The sequence below is a fragment of the Panulirus ornatus genome, chromosome 66 (assembly GCF_036320965.1).
Source record: "Panulirus ornatus isolate Po-2019 chromosome 66, ASM3632096v1, whole genome shotgun sequence".
Taxonomy (NCBI): domain Eukaryota; kingdom Metazoa; phylum Arthropoda; class Malacostraca; order Decapoda; family Palinuridae; genus Panulirus; species Panulirus ornatus.
Window position 1 is genome coordinate 14,095,778 of NC_092289.1, and position 27,989 is coordinate 14,123,766.

Genomic DNA, 27,989 nt, shown 5'->3' on the forward strand with positions numbered 1-27,989 from the left:
CTGAGGTGGAGCATTGATGTGCACGTACTTACTGAGGTGGAGCATTGATGTGCACGTACTTACTGAGGTGGAGCATTGATGTGCACGTACTTACTGAGGTGGAGCATTGATGTGCACGTACTTACTGAGGTGGAGCATTGATGTGCACGTACTTACTGAGGTGGAGCATTGATGTGCACGTACTTACTGAGGTGGAGCATTGATGTGCACGTACTTACTGAGGTGGAGCATTGATGTGCACGTACTTACTGAGGTGGAGCATTGATGTGCACGTACTTACTGAGGTGGAGCATTGATGTGCACGTACTTACTGAGGTGGAGCATTGATGTGCACGTACTTACTGAGGTGGAGCATTGATGTGCACGTACTTACTGAGGTGGAGCATTGATGTGCACGTACTTACTGAGGTGGAGCATTGATGTGCACGTACTTACTGAGGTGGAGCATTGATGTGCACGTACTTACTGAGGTGGAGCATTGATGTGCACGTACTTACTGAGGTGGAGCATTGATGTGCACGTACTTACTGAGGTGGAGCATTGATGTGCACGTACTTACTGAGGTGGAGCATTGATGTGCACGTACTTACTGAGGTGGAGCATTGATGTGCACGTACTTACTGAGGTGGAGCATTGATGTGCACGTACTTACTGAGGTGGAGCATTGATGTGCACGTACTTACTGAGGTGGAGCATTGATGTGCACGTACTTACTGAGGTGGAGCATTGATGTGCACGTACTTACTGAGGTGGAGCATTGATGTGCACGTACTTACTGAGGTGGAGCATTGATGTGCACGTACTTACTGAGGTGGAGCATTGATGTGCACGTACTTACTGAGGTGGAGCATTGATGTGCACGTACTTACTGAGGTGGAGCATTGATGTGCACGTACTTACTGAGGTGGAGCATTGATGTGCACGTACTTACTGAGGTGGAGCATTGATGTGCACGTACTTACTGAGGTGGAGCATTGATGTGCACGTACTTACTGAGGTGGAGCATTGATGTGCACGTACTTACTGAGGTGGAGCATTGATGTGCACGTACTTACTGAGGTGGAGCATTGATGTGCACGTACTTACTGAGGTGGAGCATTGATGTGCACGTACTTACTGAGGTGGAGCATTGATGTGCACGTACTTACTGAGGTGGAGCATTGATGTGCACGTACTTACTGAGGTGGAGCATTGATGTGCACGTACTTACTGAGGTGGAGCATTGATGTGCACGTACTTACTGAGGTGGAGCATTGATGTGCACGTACTTACTGAGGTGGAGCATTGATGTGCACGTACTTACTGAGGTGGAGCATTGATGTGCACGTACTTACTGAGGTGGAGCATTGATGTGCACGTACTTACTGAGGTGGAGCATTGATGTGCACGTACTTACTGAGGTGGAGCATTGATGTGCACGTACTTACTGAGGTGGAGCATTGATGTGCACGTACTTACTGAGGTGGAGCATTGATGTGCACGTACTTACTGAGGTGGAGCATTGATGTGCACGTACTTACTGAGGTGGAGCATTGATGTGCACGTACTTACTGAGGTGGAGCATTGATGTGCACGTACTTACTGAGGTGGAGCATTGATGTGCACGTACTTACTGAGGTGGAGCATTGATGTGCACGTACTTACTGAGGTGGAGCATTGATGTGCACGTACTTACTGAGGTGGAGCATTGATGTGCACGTACTTACTGAGGTGGAGCATTGATGTGCACGTACTTACTGAGGTGGAGCATTGATGTGCACGTACTTACTGAGGTGGAGCATTGATGTGCACGTACTTACTGAGGTGGAGCATTGATGTGCACGTACTTACTGAGGTGGAGCATTGATGTGCACGTACTTACTGAGGTGGAGCATTGATGTGCACGTACTTACTGAGGTGGAGCATTGATGTGCACGTACTTACTGAGGTGGAGCATTGATGTGCACGTACTTACTGAGGTGGAGCATTGATGTGCACGTACTTACTGAGGTGGAGCATTGATGTGCACGTACTTACTGAGGTGGAGCATTGATGTGCACGTACTTACTGAGGTGGAGCATTGATGTGCACGTACTTACTGAGGTGGAGCATTGATGTGCACGTACTTACTGAGGTGGAGCATTGATGTGCACGTACTTACTGAGGTGGAGCATTGATGTGCACGTACTTACTGAGGTGGAGCATTGATGTGCACGTACTTACTGAGGTGGAGCATTGATGTGCACGTACTTACTGAGGTGGAGCATTGATGTGCACGTACTTACTGAGGTGGAGCATTGATGTGCACGTACTTACTGAGGTGGAGCATTGATGTGCACGTACTTACTGAGGTGGAGCATTGATGTGCACGTACTTACTGAGGTGGAGCATTGATGTGCACGTACTTACTGAGGTGGAGCATTGATGTGCACGTACTTACTGAGGTGGAGCATTGATGTGCACGTACTTACTGAGGTGGAGCATTGATGTGCACGTACTTACTGAGGTGGAGCATTGATGTGCACGTACTTACTGAGGTGGAGCATTGATGTGCACGTACTTACTGAGGTGGAGCATTGATGTGCACGTACTTACTGAGGTGGAGCATTGATGTGCACGTACTTACTGAGGTGGAGCATTGATGTGCACGTACTTACTGAGGTGGAGCATTGATGTGCACGTACTTACTGAGGTGGAGCATTGATGTGCACGTACTTACTGAGGTGGAGCATTGATGTGCACGTACTTACTGAGGTGGAGCATTGATGTGCACGTACTTACTGAGGTGGAGCATTGATGTGCACGTACTTACTGAGGTGGAGCATTGATGTGCACGTACTTACTGAGGTGGAGCATTGATGTGCACGTACTTACTGAGGTGGAGCATTGATGTGCACGTACTTACTGAGGTGGAGCATTGATGTGCACGTACTTACTGAGGTGGAGCATTGATGTGCACGTACTTACTGAGGTGGAGCATTGATGTGCACGTACTTACTGAGGTGGAGCATTGATGTGCACGTACTTACTGAGGTGGAGCATTGATGTGCACGTACTTACTGAGGTGGAGCATTGATGTGCACGTACTTACTGAGGTGGAGCATTGATGTGCACGTACTTACTGAGGTGGAGCATTGATGTGCACGTACTTACTGAGGTGGAGCATTGATGTGCACGTACTTACTGAGGTGGAGCATTGATGTGCACGTACTTACTGAGGTGGAGCATTGATGTGCACGTACTTACTGAGGTGGAGCATTGATGTGCACGTACTTACTGAGGTGGAGCATTGATGTGCACGTACTTACTGAGGTGGAGCATTGATGTGCACGTACTTACTGAGGTGGAGCATTGATGTGCACGTACTTACTGAGGTGGAGCATTGATGTGCACGTACTTACTGAGGTGGAGCATTGATGTGCACGTACTTACTGAGGTGGAGCATTGATGTGCACGTACTTACTGAGGTGGAGCATTGATGTGCACGTACTTACTGAGGTGGAGCATTGATGTGCACGTACTTACTGAGGTGGAGCATTGATGTGCACGTACTTACTGAGGTGGAGCATTGATGTGCACGTACTTACTGAGGTGGAGCATTGATGTGCACGTACTTACTGAGGTGGAGCATTGATGTGCACGTACTTACTGAGGTGGAGCATTGATGTGCACGTACTTACTGAGGTGGAGCATTGATGTGCACGTACTTACTGAGGTGGAGCATTGATGTGCACGTACTTACTGAGGTGGAGCATTGATGTGCACGTACTTACTGAGGTGGAGCATTGATGTGCACGTACTTACTGAGGTGGAGCATTGATGTGCACGTACTTACTGAGGTGGAGCATTGATGTGCACGTACTTACTGAGGTGGAGCATTGATGTGCACGTACTTACTGAGGTGGAGCATTGATGTGCACGTACTTACTGAGGTGGAGCATTGATGTGCACGTACTTACTGAGGTGGAGCATTGATGTGCACGTACTTACTGAGGTGGAGCATTGATGTGCACGTACTTACTGAGGTGGAGCATTGATGTGCACGTACTTACTGAGGTGGAGCATTGATGTGCACGTACTTACTGAGGTGGAGCATTGATGTGCACGTACTTACTGAGGTGGAGCATTGATGTGCACGTACTTACTGAGGTGGAGCATTGATGTGCACGTACTTACTGAGGTGGAGCATTGATGTGCACGTACTTACTGAGGTGGAGCATTGATGTGCACGTACTTACTGAGGTGGAGCATTGATGTGCACGTACTTACTGAGGTGGAGCATTGATGTGCACGTACTTACTGAGGTGGAGCATTGATGTGCACGTACTTACTGAGGTGGAGCATTGATGTGCACGTACTTACTGAGGTGGAGCATTGATGTGCACGTACTTACTGAGGTGGAGCATTGATGTGCACGTACTTACTGAGGTGGAGCATTGATGTGCACGTACTTACTGAGGTGGAGCATTGATGTGCACGTACTTACTGAGGTGGAGCATTGATGTGCACGTACTTACTGAGGTGGAGCATTGATGTGCACGTACTTACTGAGGTGGAGCATTGATGTGCACGTACTTACTGAGGTGGAGCATTGATGTGCACGTACTTACTGAGGTGGAGCATTGATGTGCACGTACTTACTGAGGTGGAGCATTGATGTGCACGTACTTACTGAGGTGGAGCATTGATGTGCACGTACTTACTGAGGTGGAGCATTGATGTGCACGTACTTACTGAGGTGGAGCATTGATGTGCACGTACTTACTGAGGTGGAGCATTGATGTGCACGTACTTACTGAGGTGGAGCATTGATGTGCACGTACTTACTGAGGTGGAGCATTGATGTGCACGTACTTACTGAGGTGGAGCATTGATGTGCACGTACTTACTGAGGTGGAGCATTGATGTGCACGTACTTACTGAGGTGGAGCATTGATGTGCACGTACTTACTGAGGTGGAGCATTGATGTGCACGTACTTACTGAGGTGGAGCATTGATGTGCACGTACTTACTGAGGTGGAGCATTGATGTGCACGTACTTACTGAGGTGGAGCATTGATGTGCACGTACTTACTGAGGTGGAGCATTGATGTGCACGTACTTACTGAGGTGGAGCATTGATGTGCACGTACTTACTGAGGTGGAGCATTGATGTGCACGTACTTACTGAGGTGGAGCATTGATGTGCACGTACTTACTGAGGTGGAGCATTGATGTGCACGTACTTACTGAGGTGGAGCATTGATGTGCACGTACTTACTGAGGTGGAGCATTGATGTGCACGTACTTACTGAGGTGGAGCATTGATGTGCACGTACTTACTGAGGTGGAGCATTGATGTGCACGTACTTACTGAGGTGGAGCATTGATGTGCACGTACTTACTGAGGTGGAGCATTGATGTGCACGTACTTACTGAGGTGGAGCATTGATGTGCACGTACTTACTGAGGTGGAGCATTGATGTGCACGTACTTACTGAGGTGGAGCATTGATGTGCACGTACTTACTGAGGTGGAGCATTGATGTGCACGTACTTACTGAGGTGGAGCATTGATGTGCACGTACTTACTGAGGTGGAGCATTGATGTGCACGTACTTACTGAGGTGGAGCATTGATGTGCACGTACTTACTGAGGTGGAGCATTGATGTGCACGTACTTACTGAGGTGGAGCATTGATGTGCACGTACTTACTGAGGTGGAGCATTGATGTGCACGTACTTACTGAGGTGGAGCATTGATGTGCACGTACTTACTGAGGTGGAGCATTGATGTGCACGTACTTACTGAGGTGGAGCATTGATGTGCACGTACTTACTGAGGTGGAGCATTGATGTGCACGTACTTACTGAGGTGGAGCATTGATGTGCACGTACTTACTGAGGTGGAGCATTGATGTGCACGTACTTACTGAGGTGGAGCATTGATGTGCACGTACTTACTGAGGTGGAGCATTGATGTGCACGTACTTACTGAGGTGGAGCATTGATGTGCACGTACTTACTGAGGTGGAGCATTGATGTGCACGTACTTACTGAGGTGGAGCATTGATGTGCACGTACTTACTGAGGTGGAGCATTGATGTGCACGTACTTACTGAGGTGGAGCATTGATGTGCACGTACTTACTGAGGTGGAGCATTGATGTGCACGTACTTACTGAGGTGGAGCATTGATGTGCACGTACTTACTGAGGTGGAGCATTGATGTGCACGTACTTACTGAGGTGGAGCATTGATGTGCACGTACTTACTGAGGTGGAGCATTGATGTGCACGTACTTACTGAGGTGGAGCATTGATGTGCACGTACTTACTGAGGTGGAGCATTGATGTGCACGTACTTACTGAGGTGGAGCATTGATGTGCACGTACTTACTGAGGTGGAGCATTGATGTGCACGTACTTACTGAGGTGGAGCATTGATGTGCACGTACTTACTGAGGTGGAGCATTGATGTGCACGTACTTACTGAGGTGGAGCATTGATGTGCACGTACTTACTGAGGTGGAGCATTGATGTGCACGTACTTACTGAGGTGGAGCATTGATGTGCACGTACTTACTGAGGTGGAGCATTGATGTGCACGTACTTACTGAGGTGGAGCATTGATGTGCACGTACTTACTGAGGTGGAGCATTGATGTGCACGTACTTACTGAGGTGGAGCATTGATGTGCACGTACTTACTGAGGTGGAGCATTGATGTGCACGTACTTACTGAGGTGGAGCATTGATGTGCACGTACTTACTGAGGTGGAGCATTGATGTGCACGTACTTACTGAGGTGGAGCATTGATGTGCACGTACTTACTGAGGTGGAGCATTGATGTGCACGTACTTACTGAGGTGGAGCATTGATGTGCACGTACTTACTGAGGTGGAGCATTGATGTGCACGTACTTACTGAGGTGGAGCATTGATGTGCACGTACTTACTGAGGTGGAGCATTGATGTGCACGTACTTACTGAGGTGGAGCATTGATGTGCACGTACTTACTGAGGTGGAGCATTGATGTGCACGTACTTACTGAGGTGGAGCATTGATGTGCACGTACTTACTGAGGTGGAGCATTGATGTGCACGTACTTACTGAGGTGGAGCATTGATGTGCACGTACTTACTGAGGTGGAGCATTGATGTGCACGTACTTACTGAGGTGGAGCATTGATGTGCACGTACTTACTGAGGTGGAGCATTGATGTGCACGTACTTACTGAGGTGGAGCATTGATGTGCACGTACTTACTGAGGTGGAGCATTGATGTGCACGTACTTACTGAGGTGGAGCATTGATGTGCACGTACTTACTGAGGTGGAGCATTGATGTGCACGTACTTACTGAGGTGGAGCATTGATGTGCACGTACTTACTGAGGTGGAGCATTGATGTGCACGTACTTACTGAGGTGGAGCATTGATGTGCACGTACTTACTGAGGTGGAGCATTGATGTGCACGTACTTACTGAGGTGGAGCATTGATGTGCACGTACTTACTGAGGTGGAGCATTGATGTGCACGTACTTACTGAGGTGGAGCATTGATGTGCACGTACTTACTGAGGTGGAGCATTGATGTGCACGTACTTACTGAGGTGGAGCATTGATGTGCACGTACTTACTGAGGTGGAGCATTGATGTGCACGTACTTACTGAGGTGGAGCATTGATGTGCACGTACTTACTGAGGTGGAGCATTGATGTGCACGTACTTACTGAGGTGGAGCATTGATGTGCACGTACTTACTGAGGTGGAGCATTGATGTGCACGTACTTACTGAGGTGGAGCATTGATGTGCACGTACTTACTGAGGTGGAGCATTGATGTGCACGTACTTACTGAGGTGGAGCATTGATGTGCACGTACTTACTGAGGTGGAGCATTGATGTGCACGTACTTACTGAGGTGGAGCATTGATGTGCACGTACTTACTGAGGTGGAGCATTGATGTGCACGTACTTACTGAGGTGGAGCATTGATGTGCACGTACTTACTGAGGTGGAGCATTGATGTGCACGTACTTACTGAGGTGGAGCATTGATGTGCACGTACTTACTGAGGTGGAGCATTGATGTGCACGTACTTACTGAGGTGGAGCATTGATGTGCACGTACTTACTGAGGTGGAGCATTGATGTGCACGTACTTACTGAGGTGGAGCATTGATGTGCACGTACTTACTGAGGTGGAGCATTGATGTGCACGTACTTACTGAGGTGGAGCATTGATGTGCACGTACTTACTGAGGTGGAGCATTGATGTGCACGTACTTACTGAGGTGGAGCATTGATGTGCACGTACTTACTGAGGTGGAGCATTGATGTGCACGTACTTACTGAGGTGGAGCATTGATGTGCACGTACTTACTGAGGTGGAGCATTGATGTGCACGTACTTACTGAGGTGGAGCATTGATGTGCACGTACTTACTGAGGTGGAGCATTGATGTGCACGTACTTACTGAGGTGGAGCATTGATGTGCACGTACTTACTGAGGTGGAGCATTGATGTGCACGTACTTACTGAGGTGGAGCATTGATGTGCACGTACTTACTGAGGTGGAGCATTGATGTGCACGTACTTACTGAGGTGGAGCATTGATGTGCACGTACTTACTGAGGTGGAGCATTGATGTGCACGTACTTACTGAGGTGGAGCATTGATGTGCACGTACTTACTGAGGTGGAGCATTGATGTGCACGTACTTACTGAGGTGGAGCATTGATGTGCACGTACTTACTGAGGTGGAGCATTGATGTGCACGTACTTACTGAGGTGGAGCATTGATGTGCACGTACTTACTGAGGTGGAGCATTGATGTGCACGTACTTACTGAGGTGGAGCATTGATGTGCACGTACTTACTGAGGTGGAGCATTGATGTGCACGTACTTACTGAGGTGGAGCATTGATGTGCACGTACTTACTGAGGTGGAGCATTGATGTGCACGTACTTACTGAGGTGGAGCATTGATGTGCACGTACTTACTGAGGTGGAGCATTGATGTGCACGTACTTACTGAGGTGGAGCATTGATGTGCACGTACTTACTGAGGTGGAGCATTGATGTGCACGTACTTACTGAGGTGGAGCATTGATGTGCACGTACTTACTGAGGTGGAGCATTGATGTGCACGTACTTACTGAGGTGGAGCATTGATGTGCACGTACTTACTGAGGTGGAGCATTGATGTGCACGTACTTACTGAGGTGGAGCATTGATGTGCACGTACTTACTGAGGTGGAGCATTGATGTGCACGTACTTACTGAGGTGGAGCATTGATGTGCACGTACTTACTGAGGTGGAGCATTGATGTGCACGTACTTACTGAGGTGGAGCATTGATGTGCACGTACTTACTGAGGTGGAGCATTGATGTGCACGTACTTACTGAGGTGGAGCATTGATGTGCACGTACTTACTGAGGTGGAGCATTGATGTGCACGTACTTACTGAGGTGGAGCATTGATGTGCACGTACTTACTGAGGTGGAGCATTGATGTGCACGTACTTACTGAGGTGGAGCATTGATGTGCACGTACTTACTGAGGTGGAGCATTGATGTGCACGTACTTACTGAGGTGGAGCATTGATGTGCACGTACTTACTGAGGTGGAGCATTGATGTGCACGTACTTACTGAGGTGGAGCATTGATGTGCACGTACTTACTGAGGTGGAGCATTGATGTGCACGTACTTACTGAGGTGGAGCATTGATGTGCACGTACTAACTAAGGTGGAGCATTGATGTGCACGTACTTACTGAGGTGGAGCATTGATGTGCACGTACTTACTGAGGTGGAGCATTGATGTGCACGTACTAACTAAGGTGGAGCATTGATGTGCACGTACTTACTGAGGTGGAGCATTGATGTGCACGTACTAACTAAGGTGGAGTACCGATGTGCACGTACTTACTGATGTACAGGTCAGTTACTCACTTAAAATGAGGCACTTTGCCCGTCGGTGCTGTGATGTTCCAGACGCATCTCATCAGGTGGTGGTAGGAGGGTCGCGTGGGGAGCTGAATGATTGCTGGTGCGTTCACCGTACCTCCACATTCTGCAGGAGGTTGGAACGACGTGAGGCAGACGACCCTCACCGCCTTGCATGAGAGCTGGCTCACTTCTACCTCCTCATTTCCTATACTGATAGGCAATACAAAACTTGCCCCAGTCAGAGGCCATCACAGAGCGAAAGAAAATATTGAAAGAAAAATAATGTAGGAATTAGTCAAGGCTCTGCAGGTCTTTGTAGACTTGACTCTCTCACGTAGAAAAGGGAAAAGAGAAAAGCGAAGAGAGCTAAAGAATTCTATAGCTTGATCGTTTGATGGAAAAAGGAGGTATAATATTGGTCAATCCTCGAGTGACAGAGCTCCTCACAGAAACTGCCGGAAGCAGCAGTCAGGCGTGTGCCTCAGGCCCAAGCCTTAGGCTGAGAGACACATATGGAGACAGATTACGATACAGTGGCCAAAGGAGTGGTTGAAGAGAGGTGATGCCAGAAGGGTTAATGTGACGGAAGGGTTTTGATTCCAATCACGTCAACAGAGAACGTTTACATCTCCACAAAAGTCGTTAAGTCACCCTTTTGATTCCCAGACATAAAGCAGTCGAACATGTTCACCGTAAATGGCCAAAAACTCCCACTTAACAAAACACCGACTATTCTGGACGTCACATTCGACACACACACACACACACACACACACACACACACACACACACACACCACGACACAAATATCATCCCAAATAGAACAGACAAATTATATGCTCACAGAATATCAACTGGCCAGATTTTGGACAGCACCAAAGGGCCCCTTAGTATCCTTTATAAGCAATCTATCCATTCCTCCTTCAACGGTGCCTCATCTGCGCGGTCGTCCACCGTATTGAGAACAAATCTAACATAGCTGCAGATCGCAGAAAAACACCGAGGCTTCGGAGCAATTATTCGCTGACTATCAAACACGTTCAGTCATTATTTACACAGTGAAACAAAATAACTCCCAGTTCATTTCCCATCATAATGTGCTGGGAACTCACTTCTATGCAACAGCAAGTAGACTCCCTGTCAAGCAAACCACTCCATAACTAATCAAAGAAGAAACAAAGAACTTACCCCCAGCCGGCCTCACATTTCAGCAACCTAAAATCATAGATTTCTCCCACCCCAACCCCTCCGCTCCCTCCCTCCAATAACACAAACAAAAGACACACACACACACACACATCTAAATTAACTCCAGCAGCACTTATGAACCGCCATCCTAAACCAGTCATATACACCGCCACTATCAGTCAAACACCCATCGGAAACCATACTCCCCATACATGCACGAGTTATACTTTCTCGCTTGAGCTCTGGACATCACCCACTCCTACAACACTACAAACACCGTTCTCACTACCACAACGAAGGCACAGAACTGCTCTATCGTCCCGTTCACAGACACACGCATGACATCAGTGCATTTAATAACCTGCGGCCGAGCCCAGTGGACGTGGCTGGCTTCCTATGCACCGTAAGGGTAATGCAGAGGACGATGATGAGCACGCAGTATGTGAGTGGCATTTCCTAACCCCCGGTTTTACATCCTGAAGGTCTGAGTTTGATCTAATGGCTAACTATGTCTTCCTGAGGAAGCGTGATCGTGAAACCCATGTGGCGAACGCACACCTGTTCAGCAGGCATTCTGAAGATGCTGTTTGCTGAAACAGATGAGAAAAAAAAAGAAAAAGAACGGGGGAAACAATACGTCACATCGAGTTTGATTCTAGTATGAGAGAGGACCATGCGTGGAAAGAGGATCAGAGTGTAACATTATTATAGCTGGTCTGCCCTCTCACAGCTATGTGTGGTACCTTACCCTCAACCAGACGTCCTACGTGATAATCTCCCTTACCAAAAAGTAAGATGGGGGGAGGGCGTGGATATGTACGAGTGAACTGCACTCACATCTTCTCAGATCCCATCGGGGACGACTGGTTAGGTAGCCAGCGATCTTTTGTCTACTACAACACCAAAGCGGCATATTCTCGAAGGTGGTAAGCATAAAATTTCTCTTTAGCCATCCTCTCTCTCTCTCTCTCTCTCTCTCTCTCTCTCTCTCTCTCTCTCTCTCTCTCTCTCTCACACACATCAGTGCCAAGATCAATTAACGATAACCCCACCAACCTTCAATGGTGTAATTGGCCTCAAAACCAGCGAACTGTAAAACGAAATCCGAACGGAACCGCAGAGTTGTAGGTCCTCTTGTCGTGATGACGTCAGGAGGCAGCGCACCGTTGCAATAGGGACCCCACGTCCTGGGGGAGCGCCAGGACAACCTGTTGATCTCCTCCACGACCTCCAAGGAATCGTACCTGCACTCTCCCTCGTCTAGAAAGAAAATGGTTAAAAAAGTAAAAGTGCCATTCGTTGACGGACGATGAAGGTAGGGGGGGATAAAGAAACAGAATGCTAAACTCTCTTTACTACTGTATCAAAGTGAGATTATAACTTAAGAGGATTCTAATCATCCCTGAAGACTATGTTAAGCTAGGAATGAGACATCTCAATCCAAATGGATAGAATCGAATGCTAATGATGCACTTGAGGGCAATAAGTTTACTAGGGGATAACACTATTTAGTATTGGTGTACCCGTTGGCGGGATACCCAGCTCTTGAGCATCGCTGGGACTGGTAGCTGGCACGAATGGGCGTTGCATCTGGTGTGCGGTGTGATGTTCGCTGGGGATGGTGGCTCAGTGCATACATGAGGGACACGTATGGGTGATCTTTTTACGGTGGTTGAAAAAAGAAAAAAGAGGGAAAAGGGGTGGGTGGGTGGTGAATTGCCTGTGACCTTCTATCATATGAGGGTGACGTGTACCGTTCTTGCAGAACTCATCCGAAGTGAAGTGAATGGGTGGAGAGAGAGAGAGAGAGAGAGAGAGAGAGAGAGAGAGAGAGAGAGAGAGAGAGAGAGAGGTAAAAAAAAAAACAGTGTGGCTTACGCTCAACGTCGAAGGACAAGAAATGAATGGTGACGAATCTATCCCGTGGCGCCACTATCCTATAGTCGCACTCAGCGAAGTTCGGGTATTTCTGAGGATACCCGGGCGAGAAGATGTACCCGGAGGAGCTGGTGTAGTTGTTGCCACACACCATCTGCCACGTCGCCTGCAAAACCGGGCAGAGAGAAGGCCTTACTCGGGCAGAGAGAAGGCCTTACTCGGGCAGAGAGAAGGCCTTACTCAGTAAGGGTTGAGGAGGGAGGGCGTCACTTGGGTGAGGATGGTCAGGAGGAACTGTTGGTATACTACGTGAAGTAAGGAACATTTCGATGGCTGGAGGTAGAGGAAGAAACGGGGTCTCAAGCGTGTAGTCATAATTAACTGGAGGTAGGTCTCTCGAAAATGTCATTCATCAGGGTGATCGAAAAACTATATATCAAAAAGGCTTACAAAAAAAAGGGTTCCTAAAAGGTGTGATTAAAAGCTTTGTAACGGAGAGGTGTTATAGGCACCGTCATGCACTACGCAGGGATGACCACAAAAATGCGATCGCTAAACATTATCATGAAAATGATCATCCCATAGATCTTGAAAATCCCGTTATTCTATACCCCTCTGCTGATTATGCCACACGCAACGTCATTGAATCTGTCCTAATTGCCAATACTAAGAACCTTCATTTGTCCCCAGGCAATTCTAAAGCCTGTCCTAGCATTAACCAAATCATTATGAGAGAATTGACAAGACACGAAAACATAAAAAAAAGTTGTTCAATGACACACCCAGCTACCCAGGTCAACCCCCGCCACGTGACCCCCCCTTAATCACACTCAAGTGTGATTTTGGGATTCAAATATCTTCGTTAAGTACTGGCACCTGATTAGGTGGATTGTCTCCACGAAACATGTCGTGCCACATGTATAGAAAAATTACATGTTAAACAAAATCATACGACCTACTGAAGTGCGATTCACCTATATATGACGGGGTATTCGCACCAAATAGCCCGCACTGCGTCGAAGCATCTAGTGACCAGAGGGACGTGGCAAGACTTACCTTAAAGCCATGGCCCTGCACGTCTTCGTTGCTGTGGAAGAGAAGCCTCACTCGGCTGCCCCGTGCAACGATAGGTTGAGGGAGTTGCTTCCCGCAGTACTTCTCCCCGGCTACCCACTCCAGAGGACTGCCAAGGCGGCCGCTCTGCTGCGAGTGTATCTCCTGCAGGAGGGAGGAAGACAGATTACATCGCTTTTATCACTGGGATTATATTCCTTCTTCAGGAGTCTCAGAGACTTTACACGGTGATGTTCGTTTGAGAGAGAGAGCATCGCCGTCTGTCCCTACGTCTGGAAGGTCTTGCGTACTTTGTAAATTGATTCTGTAATTAGCAATTACTTTCTAACATAGAGACATCGATTCTGTTTCGTTGCACGTCTTGATTTGTTGGTGTTTGGTGTTCAAGATTTGCGCTAAGAACTTCACTGTTTTGTTGGAACTTAATAGCATTTGTTCACTCGTAGTGCCTTATAGAGAATAGATGTTCAAACAGAAGAATGGAATGGCTTAACAGCTTGCTCCGCCAGTTTCAATCAGGGTCCAATACCCCTTCGTAACAAAGCTTAGATATTTTGTTTCAGATAAGACGAATGATAAGAAATAGATACATGGAAACATTTTTTTCAAGTTCATTACATTTAAAGGTAAATATATCTCATTCTATTGAGAGTGAGACACAACACCAAATCATCAAACTGTTATTCATGCAAATATTTTGCTGGTAATCCGGGACCAGACTGCAATACATGGTGGGAGGGAGGAACTAAGGATGCCATCATATGTAGGCGCACCTGGATGTAGTCATTCTGGCAGTTATCACTGGTCTCAATGTCGAAGCGGTCCGTGAAGGTGAGGACAATGTGGTAGCCGGTGGAGCTCTCGATTTCCCATGTACACTCGATGTTGGCCTCATAGTCCCCAGGGAACCCATGGCTGGAGATGTTGCCCGTCATTCCGTGGAATATCCCGCCGCAGCCTAGTAAAAAAAGGAAAGAAAATAGACAGACACAGGAATCCATACATACAAACATACGTCATATACATATGTACATACATATATGGATGCATTCATATATATATATATATAGGAAATTACATAATTCCCGCCAGTATGGCTGTTTTTTTCACCATCAAATTTCATTGTTCCATCGGGTCTTTGCAAAGACCTCCTGCCCATGGGGCCAGAAGAAGGCTTTCGAGTCATTGCAAGGACCTCCTGCCTACGTACCTCTAACATGCCTGGCGGCGATGGCCCTGAACCCTTCGTCGTTCGTATTGCCGTCGGTGTGGAACTCAACCACGAGTTTGTTGGTCATGGATCGTCCGACGTGGCCCGGGTTGGTCGTGCCTGTGTACCGCCCAATCACCGGGGACGCTATCCTTGGCCCGTTGTGTATGGCGACGTAGTCATGATGCAGCGAATTCTCGAGTCTGAAGTTGGTGAAGTTGAACTGGAAAGAAATATGTGGGTATCACTCTCTCTCTCTCTCTCTCTCTCTATATATATATATATATATATATATATATATATATATATATATATGTATGTATATACGAACAAAGTGCATAGGAACGCGCACCTTCATAGAACAGAGAAGCCTCCAACAGCCAGGATCGAACCCGGGACCCCTGTGCCACAGGCGGGAATGCTAACCGCTAGGCTATGGGCCTGGCTAATAGGAAATAACTGTTCGAATACTATGTACTCGAATACCCTTCGTCTCACGTTGGTGAGCAACGGGGTCTACACCGGTCATTTCCCAACAGGCGCACATAGCTAGCAGATGGTATTTTACCGAACCTAACTGTACAACGCGGAGGTATATGAATACGAACAAAGTGCATAGGAACGCGCACTTTCATAAACCATACAAACGTTCACATCCATCCATGATACCGTGACACTTGACAGCTGTGCACACAGAGGAAGGCGGCAAGCATGTACACACACGTACGGTATACATCAGTAAGCCACCTGAAGACAACAACAAAGATCCAGTATCATTACCTCAATCTGCTCCCCTTCGTTGTAGCTGAAGAGCCAGCCGCAGTGGACGTTGTTCGGGTAGTGGGCCGGGTACCTGGGAGAGGTGATGACGTCTTGAGGTCCGTACAGTTTCCCACCACACTGGCTCACACCATAAGTTAGGTTCCACGCAGAGGAGGAGAACTTGTACTTCTGTTGGATTGAAAGAGAACGTTTTAGCAGAGCATTAAGGGTGTATATATATATATATATATATATATATATATATATATATATATATTATTTTCATATTCTATTTTATCATACTTTGTCGCTGTCTCCCGCGTTAGCAAGGTAGCGCAAGGAAACAGACGAAAGAATGGTCCATCCCACCCACATACACATGTATATACATACACGTCCACACACGCACATATACATAGCTATACATACACGTCCACACACGCACATATACATAGCTATACATTTCAACGTATACGTGTATATACATACACAGCACATACATATATACATATGTACATAATTCATACTTGCTACCTTTACTCTTTCTCGTTGCCACCCCGCCACACATGAAATGACACCCTCCTCCCCCCGCGCGCGTGCGAGGTAGCGCTAGGAAAAGACAACAAAGGCCACATTCGTTCACACTCAGTCTCTAGCTGTCATATATAATGCACCGAAACCACAGCAGAGAGAGAGACTTAATGTACCTCCAAAGAAGCATGTTAGAGACGTGCAAGTGCCACGCCCCTGTATATATATACATCCCGTGCCGGCACACACAATAACATCACAATAAGACGTGCTCGTTAGTCTCGTACATACAACACATGATACAGCGTCCAGTGCTTGATACATCAAGACTCTCACTTACCTGAAGAAGTCTCGAGTAACAACAGCGAAAATAACCACATGCATTCACCTTTGAAAGCCACGGCGAGATCGCTCATTAACTCCTCTTTCGCCGCTTCTCAGGCATGTTTCTACCACCCTCTTGGAAATAGAATGATGATTCATTCTGATCTCACCCAGATCAGTGGATTCTATAGCTCTTAACCACAGCATTATGAGGGATGAGCATATTAGACTTGTGAATCATGGAAACAGACCTTAACTGATGGCATGACACACACCCAGCCTTAGTTGCGTGCCACATCTCCCTCTCAAAGAAACTCGTCAGGTAAGAGGAGGGAGCGATACTTACAGCGTAGGTGATCCGGAAGGCCGGGTGAAATATAACCACTGGGCCGAGGTCGTCGGAACTACACACCTTCTTCACCGGGACTACCTCCCCAGCGCTGTTCACTGTTGGCAGAGAAAGATGAAAACCCACACACACACACACACACACACACACACACACACACACTGTGTAAACTTGGGTTCACTGCTCGCTTTCAAGGGACGACACACTGATCTGTTGTCACTAAGTTTGCCGTCACTTGTGAAGCTACGGCACACTGTGGCCTCCAGACCAGCAATCACGACAGTTGGACAGTTGGGACATGACTGACGTGCACTAGCATCACCAAGCTATGATATGATGACTGTAACACTATTGCAAGGATTACTGTGATGATATTCCAGTATGATATGATGATAATTGGTAATGATATCAGTAATAATGATAGTAATAATAGTGCCACTACTACTACTACTACTTCTACTACAACTGCCATCACTACTACTATTACTATACTACTACTACTGCCTTCACTACTACTACTACTACTACTACTACTACTACTACTACTACTACTACTTCTACTACTACTACTACTACTACTACTACTACTACTACTACTACTACTACTACTACTACTACTACTTCTACTACTACTACTACTACTACTACTACTGCCATCACTACTACTACTATTACTACTTCTACTACTACTGCCATCACTACTACTACTGCCATCATTACTACTACTACTACTACTACTACTACTTCTACTACTACTACTACTGCCATCACTACTACTACTACTACTACCATCACTACTACTACTATTACTACTTCTACTACTATTACTACTTCTACTACTACTGCCATCACTACTACTACTATTACTACTTCTACTAGCACTGCCATCACTACTACTACTACCATCACTACTACTACTACTACTACTGCCATCACTACTACTTCTATTACTACTTCTACTAATACTACCATCACTACTGCTATTATTACTGCTTCTACTACCACTGCCATCACTACTACTACTACTACTACCACTACCTCTACTTAAATGATAATGACAACTAACAGTACTACTACTACTACTTATAACAGTAATCATTAGATCTTTTTACGATTAATGGTTCAAGGTATTATCATAACCTCCCAAGGTGTAAAATCTCATCTGTGTGTTTTCAGTCGAATGACTGCATCATTATCATTATCATTATTATCATTATCATTATTATTATCATTATCATTATCATTAATATTATCATTGTCATTATTATTATTATCATTACTATCATTAGTAGTAGTAGTAGTAGTAGTAGTAGTAGTAGTAGTAGTAGTAGTAGTAGTAGTAGTAGTAGTAGCTGTAGTAGTAGTAGTAGCTGTAGTAGTACTAATGTCCAAAATATAGATTCAACAGTTGACGTCAAAAGGAGAACGTTCTAATAGCTTTGTGGTGAGTTACCTCCTTCGATGGTAATTCCTATATAGCAGTGTGTAACATCCTGGAGGTGAGTTACGTTGATCAAGAGGGAGGAGTTTCCAGAGTTGGGGTTCCTGGCAGTCCAACGGCAGAAGAGGGTGCGATTGGAATACTCTGGCTGAAGGGTCGAATACGCCAACGCTCCAACGCTGAGGTCTAGCTCACCGCCGCACTCTGCGGTATAGGACGATGATGCGTGAGAGAGAGAGAGAGAGAGAGAGAGAGAGAGAGAGAGAGAGAGAGAGAGAGAGAGAGAGAGAGAGAGGCGACGCGCGAGTCTTTTGGATCAAAATGATAGGCGAGAAATTACAGATGTATTGGCGTTGTTTCTCTTATAGTAACCGACATGGAAGGGGATAGAATTCTGAAGACGGGACCATTTCGATGCTACTCTCTCCCACTGTGTCTCTAATAGAAACGCACGGTAGTGCACTGGCATCACTCGACTTTTATGAAGGTCATCAAAATCGGCCTCCGAGGCAATATATCCTCTGTCCTCAGACCCTTTGGGGAAACAGCTCCTCCCACGACCCTACTTCTTCAGTCTCTAGCTGTCATGTATAATGCACCGAAACCACAGCTTCCTTTCCACATCCAGGCCCCACAAAGCTTTCCATGGTTTACCCCAGACGCCTCACATGCCCTGGTTCAATCCATTGACAGCATGTCGACCCCGGTATACCACATCGTTCCAATTCACTCTATTCCTTGCACGCCTTTCACCCTCCTGCATGTTCAGGCCTCGGTTGCTCTAAATCTTTTATCACTCCATCCTTCCACCTCCAATTTGGCCTCCGACTTCTCGTTCCCTCCACTTCTGACACATATATCCTCTTGGTCAATCTTTCCTCACTCACTCTCTCCATGTGACAAAACCATTTCAATACACCCTCTTCTGCTCTCTCAACCACACTATATATATATATATATATATATATATATATATATATATATATATATATATTCTTGTGAGTCCACGGGGAAAATGAAACACGATAAGGTTCCCAAGTGCACTTTCGTGTAATAATTACATCATCAGGGGAGACACAAGAGAGAAATATAAGTCAGTTGATATATATTTCTCTCTTGTGTCTCCCCTGATGATGTGATTAATACACGAAAGTGCACCTGGGAGCCTTATCGTGTTTCATATTCCCCGTGGACTCATAGGAATATCTTGATCTCGTGCAAAATTGTGATCCTTCCCTATATATATATATATATATATATATATATATATATATATATATATATATATATATATATATATATATATATATTTCGCGTCAGTTGTATAAATTCAGACTTACCCTGTGGGTCTTCAGAGGTCCAGCGCAGTCGGAAACCTCTACCATGGCTATGGCCGAGGGTCAAGAAAGTCACTCTTAACTTGTTCATGCTGGAGGTGAAGATCCGCTGAGAGTCCTGCAGGTAAGGCAACGCCACATTTGAAAGAAGGACATAAAAGAAGAAAAATAACAACTAGTGATATCATACCAAACGTTTCCTTCACTATTGATGCTGAATCAGCAATGTCTATGATATGACAAGATACAGTATAAAGATAAGGGAAACTTACAGGAGTCATACGGCAGTGGGCAATGTTTCCATACATTGCCGGTGCATATTCATTATCGCCATTCTGGAACTGAACAGATGAAATGGTTGCATGAGGAGAGGGAGCATATTGAATGAGAAGGATTCACGCAATTATTTTCATAAGTATTTAAGTGCTCCTAAACACTAACGTCTACAAAGCATTTAGCATTAACCCCTCTTCCCCTTGCCCTTCCCCTGACATATCGTCACACAGAACGTATTTGCCACCGTCTTCTACAACAATGGCCAAAAAAAAAAAAAAAAGAAAAAAATATGTTTGACCAATTTCAGATACTTCAACTCTACAGTAGAGCTCTCCAAGGAGCAGTTCTTTCTCCAACCTTGTTCAATCTCTTCTTACACCACCTCCCTAATATTACCACCAGCAAGCTACATCATGAAGGCTCTTCTATTTCAGACGACCTCACAATCACAAAGTTGACTACTTACCCGAAGACGATCCCTGCAACCGTGATACGTTTCTCCGTCGCGGTAAAAGTAGTCTCTTGCCTCTAAGTCGGAGTCGAGAACTTCGAGCTTGATCCTCTTCCCTGGGGGTCCAGTGATGACCCATTGGCACTCCCTCCTGTGAGAGTACCCATGTGGGTACCCGGGAGACAAGATCTCGCCCTCTGCTCCCACCATGTCGCCTCCACACTCTGAGGTACCAAAACAATGCTGTCATAGGAACACACCTGCTCGCTCTCTCTCTCTCTCTCTCTCTCTCTCTCTCTCTCTCTCTCTCTCTCTCTCTCTCTCTCTCTCTCTCTCTCTCTCTCTCTCTCAATGATACAAAGCCCCAGGATCCACCCACCCACCCACCTTCTATGGGCTCCAGCAGCTTAAAACCTGCGCTCCAATCGGTAACATGGAAATGATGGACTCCTCTGGAGTGAGTTTCTCAGCGCGATTATACTTCTTTTCATTCAAGGACGAAGGTGCAACTTCAGCGAAAGTGACAGTTCATCTGCAGTATAACCACATGCACGTGATGTAGTGCTGAGGGCAGCTCAGCTTCGCCTCCCATATACAGTGTCCTCTAACAACGTTCGTCTATCGTATGGTTTCAAAAATGATATACGGCTAAGGTTTTACTGCGGGTACTGCTTCCTTACGAAGGAAATCACCAGTAAACGACTCGTATTTACAAAGGAAATACAAGGACTAGATTAAGCAGCAGTGGTGTAAGGCAGGGGAAGGTGAGGAGGCAGGAGATGCCAACCAGTATGACTCCTTTTGCAGTGAAGACGGTGAAATACCCCGATAGTGTGATGATCCGAGATTACTTTAGTGATGCAATGGGTAGGTGACGGTTGTGAGTCTTACTTAAAAACACTATAGTGAATGGAGAACGCTATATATCCCTGGGGATAGGGGAGAAAGAATCCTTCCCACGTATTTCCTGCGTGTCGCAGAAGGCGAATAAAAGGGGAGGGAGCGGGGGCTGGAAATCATCCCCTCCTATTTCTTCAGTTTTCCAAATTAGGGACAGAGAAGGGAGCCAAGTGAGGATATTCCCTCTACGGCTCAGTCCTCTGTTCTCAACGGTCTCTCGCTAAGGCTGGAAATTGCGAATATGTATGAAAAACAAACGGAGTTAATGGGATGGCCTTGATTAGGCAGGGCCTCAGCAACCCGTATCGACCAACCTAACATAAAGAAATATATATATATATATATATATATATATATATATATATATATATATATATATATATATATATATATATATATATATATATATATATATATATCCGTCACTGACTCTTCCACACATGACTAAAAAGTAGCTCAATCAAAATCTTTACAAGACTGTGAAATGAGATCCAGTACTAAACATACATCAGGGAAAAAAGGAGTTTGACAGTTTCTCCAGAGTTAAAATATCCGAGGCTAGAAAATGGTAAATCTTACCCTCCAAACTCTTGGTAAACGTGAGGAGAAAACCCTTCCTATTGGCGGGGTTGGGACCGCCACGGAAGGTGATGTAAGCCTCATTAGACGCGGTGTACACGGGCAGCACTTCCTCACCAGAGCTACACAGAGAAGCCAACACCTCACCTGAAGAACAGGGGAACGTAAGAGTCTATATGTATATATACACACACACACGTATGTAATTATATGTATATATACATTGTGCCTGAGGATACTGAATTTGAAGTGCACCACTGTCTACCAAGATGCTTAAAGGGTTTTGTCTTTGTGAAGGCATCATGAACAATGAAGTTCGACGCAAGTCCCACTGAACTTGGGTATCAGAGAGTAGCATGTTAGATCCTGCAACACCAATAAATGCGAAAGTCCCATTTCCTCGAAACAATAGGAAATCAAAGGGAATGTGTCTCGGTCCGGATTACAAGGAATCAAGTACCATATAATGGAATGGAGTGGTTTCATACCGGTGGCGTTCTTCTCTCGTATCTGCAGAAGACCTCTGGGACTGGTGCAGTTGTCGGCGAGGTTGAATATGTCCACCTCGGTGAAGGCCAGCGTGAGGTAGTGGCCCACCGGTGCCACGATCCTCCAGGTGCAGTTGACGTCGGCCGCGTAAGCCGAGGGATATCCCGGGGACGAGATGGTGCCAGTATCCCATGCGTTGTAAGTCCCTCCACAGGTATCTGCGGAGGAAGAAAAGATTAGCCCAACTCAGGTGTGACTTCGATGAAAGATGATCATATTACATTCTGCCTGCGTCGTGACTTCGACTGAAAAAAGCGAATCCATCAGGATCGACGATTTGCAGCCTTCCTTAAGATGGTTGCAAAGTTGGACCTTGGTGGAGTACGTACCGATGGCGACCTCAGCCTTGAAGCCGGCGTGGTGGTCGCTGATGCTGTTGTAGTAACGGACGTAGAGGGCGTCGCTCGTGCCGTGCATCGTGTCTGGGATGGTCGTGCCGCAGAATTTCCCCAGAATGGGCGAAAGGATCGTCCCTCCGTCGCGCACCTCCACGTAGGCTTGGTCGCACTCACCACTGTGGGAGGGTGCACGTTCAGGGGTGTATGTGAGAGGATGAAGATACACGTGACCTTTTATGTGTATGCGAGGACGCTTGTAACACCAAAGTGTGTGTGTGTGTGTGTGTGTGTGTGTGTGTGTGTGTGTGTGTCTGTGTGTGCGTAAAGGTCAGTGCAATACACATACTATAACTCTCATATATCAATGACATGACCGCGCCGGTCATAACCGCCACTCATTTTCTCTCCTGGCTGCCTCACGACATGGAAAATGGAACTCACTATTGAGCCGGTATCTCGAAATGTCCCTGGAAATGCAGGGAGATGGATTTCTCCGGAGGTGCAATGACGACCCAAGCGCACTCGGTGTAAGGGTCAGGCGAGTTTGGGTAGTTGGGCGAGGTGATGATGACGCTTGGCAGCTCCGCCGCCAGGTGATGCGCACCTCCGCAGGCGTCTGCTTGCTCGTAATACCTCAGCTTGAATCCCTGGAGGTGCAGTCAAGTGGGTGGGGAGGTGGTCACACACACACACACACACACGAGCGAGGTCGAGGAGGAGGTGAGTGTGGGGGGGGGAAAAAGAGGAGAGTGTTAGTAGGCATTAGGCAATACGATGTGTCTTTATCTGTGCCTAACATCTCTTGTTTTACTTATGTCTATCTATCTAAAAATCTATTCATCTACCTATATATATATCCACCTAATCTATAAGTGCAATTATTTCTCTCTCTCTCTCTCTCTCTCTCTCTCTCTCTCTCTCTCTCTCTCTCTCTCTCTCTCTCTCTCTCTCTCTCTCTCTCTCTCTCTCTCTCTCCATCGAAACACTTATCTTAATTCTATCTCTCTCTTATGTTAGAATCCTGCCCTCTTCATCGGACAGCCATCCTTCCTCATCTCTCTCTGTATAAAAGACGGGTCACCTGGTGTAACACGGGGTCGACGGGTTTACCTTAGCTGAGTCGGCCTGGTCGGAGGCAAACGAGATTCGCAGCAAGTTCGAGGTGCTCTCGCTGACTTGAGGTGTGGCCACACCGCAGAACTTCCCCTCACCCAGGAACGGCGAAGACTCGCTGCCTCCATTACGGATCTGTGGAGAGTCATATTTGCCGTTAAGACACTGACGGAAGGAAGTAAAGGTAAGGTCCTATGATTACTTGGGGATGGACAACATTACTGTGGCTAAGGGATAGCAGAGATGAACCATAGCTAGTGAGGACTTAGCCATGTACACAGACACAAGTACAATCACACGATGATTAGATGAAAACACACACACACACACACACACACACACACACACACACACACACACACACACACACACACACACACACACACACACACACACACGGGTTGGTACAAAAAGGGAGACACAGGAAACGAAGTGAAGCTGTAGAAAGAATGATATTGTACTCTTGGAGGTGTAACCACCAAGGAAACCTATGGCCTAGTTGACGAAAGACTTGTAGGAGGACAGAGCATGCAGGGCCAGTGTGGCTTCTTGGCTGAAAGGGAAGATCTTTAAATTCAGAGACGCAAAGGTTGACATTTCAACACTGTAGGATCCAGCTGACAAGTGGGTGCTGGGTGGCACCAAAGATAGAAGGATAAGTAAAGCAAGAGTTCGATAGACTTAACCACAGGTCATTTCTGGCTCGAAAGATCATATACCAGGTAAGGAAGCCATGGGAAAGAAAGAAACAATTGTCTATCAAAATGCTGCTGGAGGTTAAGGAATTACCAGATGCGATTTTAGTGATAAGATGTTGGAGAAGAACTGTTGGCTATGATCAGTTCGTAAGGTGGTACCAGTTATCGTTACAGTTGACTCAGTCCTCTAACCCAAGGGGTACTTGGGAAAGATACGAAACGACGACAACGTGGAATTCAATGGGATTTTGTCAGATATGATAGATGAAGAGGGGGAGAGAGAGAGAAGGAAGGAATACAGTCAGAGGACAAAAAACTGGAGATGCCAAATGAGGCAAGAGGACGGAGCAGCCCTTCCAATACTGCATAGACGGTTGGAATGCTAGCTGTCTAGAATGTCATACTGAAAGTAATGCATTCAAATGTTGTTGGATTAGATGACAGTGAATGGTAAGGAGCTGGAATTCAAGGATCGTATCAGGGAAAGTGCAGACGATACCATGAGAGCCCTGGAAACAAAATTTACAGTATTTCATCTGATTTGTCCAGAGAGACACGTGACTGTATGGAGAGAAAGAGAAGGCGAAGGTTGGGAGAGGTTGACCCTCTTGATAAAAGATGACCTTGAGTTCCAAGGAACAGTAGAAGATGGCTCAATCAGGCAATTAGATGATGAGAAGTGTAACTGTAGGAAAGAAGGACATTGCGGTGTTTATATTATCTATCCTCTGAAAGAGTTCAACGATCTAGAACATGCATGCAGTGACAACAAGGAAGGAAAAATCAGGCTGGTACATAAAGTTGTAGAACACTCACTTCTTAGAGATGGTACAGTACTGATAATGGACGATTTCAATCATAAATAGACAGGCGAGGGGAATTTGGATCTCAATGGCAACAGTATTAAAGGGAAATAAAAGAAAATTTCCGATACCACCATATCAGTGTGTGTACTAGGATGACTGGGACTGATTCACCATTATTATCGATATTATCTTCAAGCATACCAAGATGAACATTGGTTGTGGCAGTGGTGTAATGCTCAGGTTTGACTATGTGGCAAATGAGGACATTTAAAGAGCAGAGAAGGGACAAGACATTAAGAGGAGACATGATAGTGGAAGGTACACCCACCTCACCAATTTCCATAGTAACATAGACTGGGAAATGGAGATCAATAGCCAGGAAACAAGGCCTTGTGGTGAGAGGGTTCTCTTAAATTTACAATAAAGGAGCAAAGACATGGGTACCTGAAATAAAGAGAGAATGGGAAGAAAGATGGAAGAATAGTTTGATAAAAAGATGTCAGGAAGCAAAGGCGCTTCGATATGTGCAGTGGAGAGGATAATCACGGCGCTCCAGAAAACCAGCTAGCGTTTTTACCAGCTAACATCCCCTTGTAATAGTCTGGTAATTCATTTTCTGTCTGTACATAATAGTAATTTTTTCCTAATATCACTTTCTAGTGTGAGAGCCATGAACCACTACGATATCAATTCATCACTCAACTCACTTGAATGTATCTTTTTTTTTTTTTCAGATATAGCTCAGCATTTCTTTGCTTTACCAGTCATGCATATATATATTTTTTTCTCCGCATAATGTAAGAATATTTTCCTCTTCTTAACCCTTTGACCTTCCAGTCATACTCGCACTTTTAAGACTAATGAATTCTACCTCCTCCTTCACAATCCCAGACACTTCAAGCACCCAGGGGCTGAGAAAACAGAGATCAAGTGCCTTCCTGGTTAATCAAAGACAATTGAATATTACTTTATAATACTACCTTCCCTCAACATTCTTGCTCTTTCATCCATTCCATGAGCCGTTGGACATTTTCCCTTCACTCCTCCCCTAAATCTCTTTCAGTATATAGTCGTAGCCTTTCTAACGCCAAACGATATCGTGAATATGATGATTCGCAAGTGAAAACCAATAAGATAATAAAAAAAAAGAGACTAACTCAGAAGATAACTTACCACTAGGTAATCGCCACCGCATGTTGGGGTCGTGTTCAAGACCTTGAAGTCATCGAATTCCAGGCGAATGGTCTTGCCTAAGCTGACTTTGATAATCCAGTGGCAGTCGGCGTTGGATGGATAGTTGTTAGGATAGTAAGGGCTAGTGATGACACCCTCAGTGTCTAACAAGTAGCCGCCGCACACTGTAGAAAGACCACGGCAGTTAGTGAGGCTCCTGGTTATATATGTCAGGTAATGTGGTACAAGACTGGAAGGTGGATTGTATAGTACTTCCATCCTGTCTACTATAGTTTTATCCAGTTATTTGTGCATATATATATATATATATATATATATATATATATATATATATATATATATATATATATATATATATAGGACATACAAACCTCCAACAGCCAGGATCGAACCCGGGACGACCCCTGTGCCACAGGCATTCCTGGCTAATTGGAAATAACTATTCGAATACTATGTACTCGAATACCCTTCGTCTCACGTTGGTGAGCAACGGGGTCTACACCGGTCATATCCCAACAGGCGCACATATCCAGCAGAGAGCATTTTACCGAACCTAACTGTACAACGCGGAGGTATATGAATACGAACAAAGTGCATAGGAACGCGCACCTTCATAGACCATACAAACCTCCAACAGCCAGGATCGAACCCGGGACCCCTGTATAACAGGCAGGACCCCTGTGTAGCAGACGTTTGGTAGTGATGATGTCTGGTAGAGATGATGTCTGACGGTTTCATCAGAATAAGATTTTTCTACCTTACTCACTTACATACATACTCAACCCCGATACGATGTATGACTGCCGTTCAGCACCCATCCCCTCCTCAAAAAAAAAAAAAAAGAAAGAAAAAAATACTTTTCCTAAAATGGCATATGAGCCTCAAAACTTAAAAGGGGATGTAATAAGATCAGTCACAAAAGAATGAATAAGAAAAGCATCTGGTACGTTATTTTTTCGATGTGTGGAAAGACATTACGAAAACAGTGCAGGCAGTAATCAAATCTATCCAATCCAGAAGAAATGAAAATGACCTTTAACCTCAAATATGTGTCATCTGCAAAAATATCTCTCCTTACACT

At 45.8% G+C, this 27,989-nt stretch overlaps 1 protein-coding gene across 1 annotated transcript in view; it reads right to left on the reverse strand.

Moving 5' to 3' along the window:
• Window positions 1–9,724: 9,724 nt before the first annotated feature.
• Window positions 9,725–27,989, reverse strand: part of LOC139746906 (cubilin-like) — a 132,886-nt gene continuing 114,621 nt past the window's right edge. The window contains exons 43-60 of the mRNA XM_071658586.1: window positions 26,888–27,072; window positions 24,208–24,345; window positions 23,539–23,744; window positions 23,089–23,273; window positions 22,699–22,917; window positions 22,211–22,357; window positions 20,747–20,955; window positions 20,277–20,345; window positions 20,008–20,122; window positions 18,680–18,871; window positions 17,224–17,324; window positions 16,041–16,211; window positions 15,261–15,483; window positions 14,824–15,008; window positions 14,033–14,194; window positions 12,977–13,142; window positions 12,155–12,358; window positions 9,725–10,034 (exon numbers count right to left, since the gene is read on the reverse strand). Of these exons, the coding sequence (XP_071514687.1) occupies window positions 9,910–10,034; window positions 12,155–12,358; window positions 12,977–13,142; window positions 14,033–14,194; window positions 14,824–15,008; window positions 15,261–15,483; window positions 16,041–16,211; window positions 17,224–17,324; window positions 18,680–18,871; window positions 20,008–20,122; window positions 20,277–20,345; window positions 20,747–20,955; window positions 22,211–22,357; window positions 22,699–22,917; window positions 23,089–23,273; window positions 23,539–23,744; window positions 24,208–24,345; window positions 26,888–27,072 (3,002 nt within the window). The 3' untranslated portion in view covers window positions 9,725–9,909. The remainder of the gene's footprint in view (window positions 10,035–12,154; window positions 12,359–12,976; window positions 13,143–14,032; window positions 14,195–14,823; window positions 15,009–15,260; window positions 15,484–16,040; window positions 16,212–17,223; window positions 17,325–18,679; window positions 18,872–20,007; window positions 20,123–20,276; window positions 20,346–20,746; window positions 20,956–22,210; window positions 22,358–22,698; window positions 22,918–23,088; window positions 23,274–23,538; window positions 23,745–24,207; window positions 24,346–26,887; window positions 27,073–27,989) is intronic.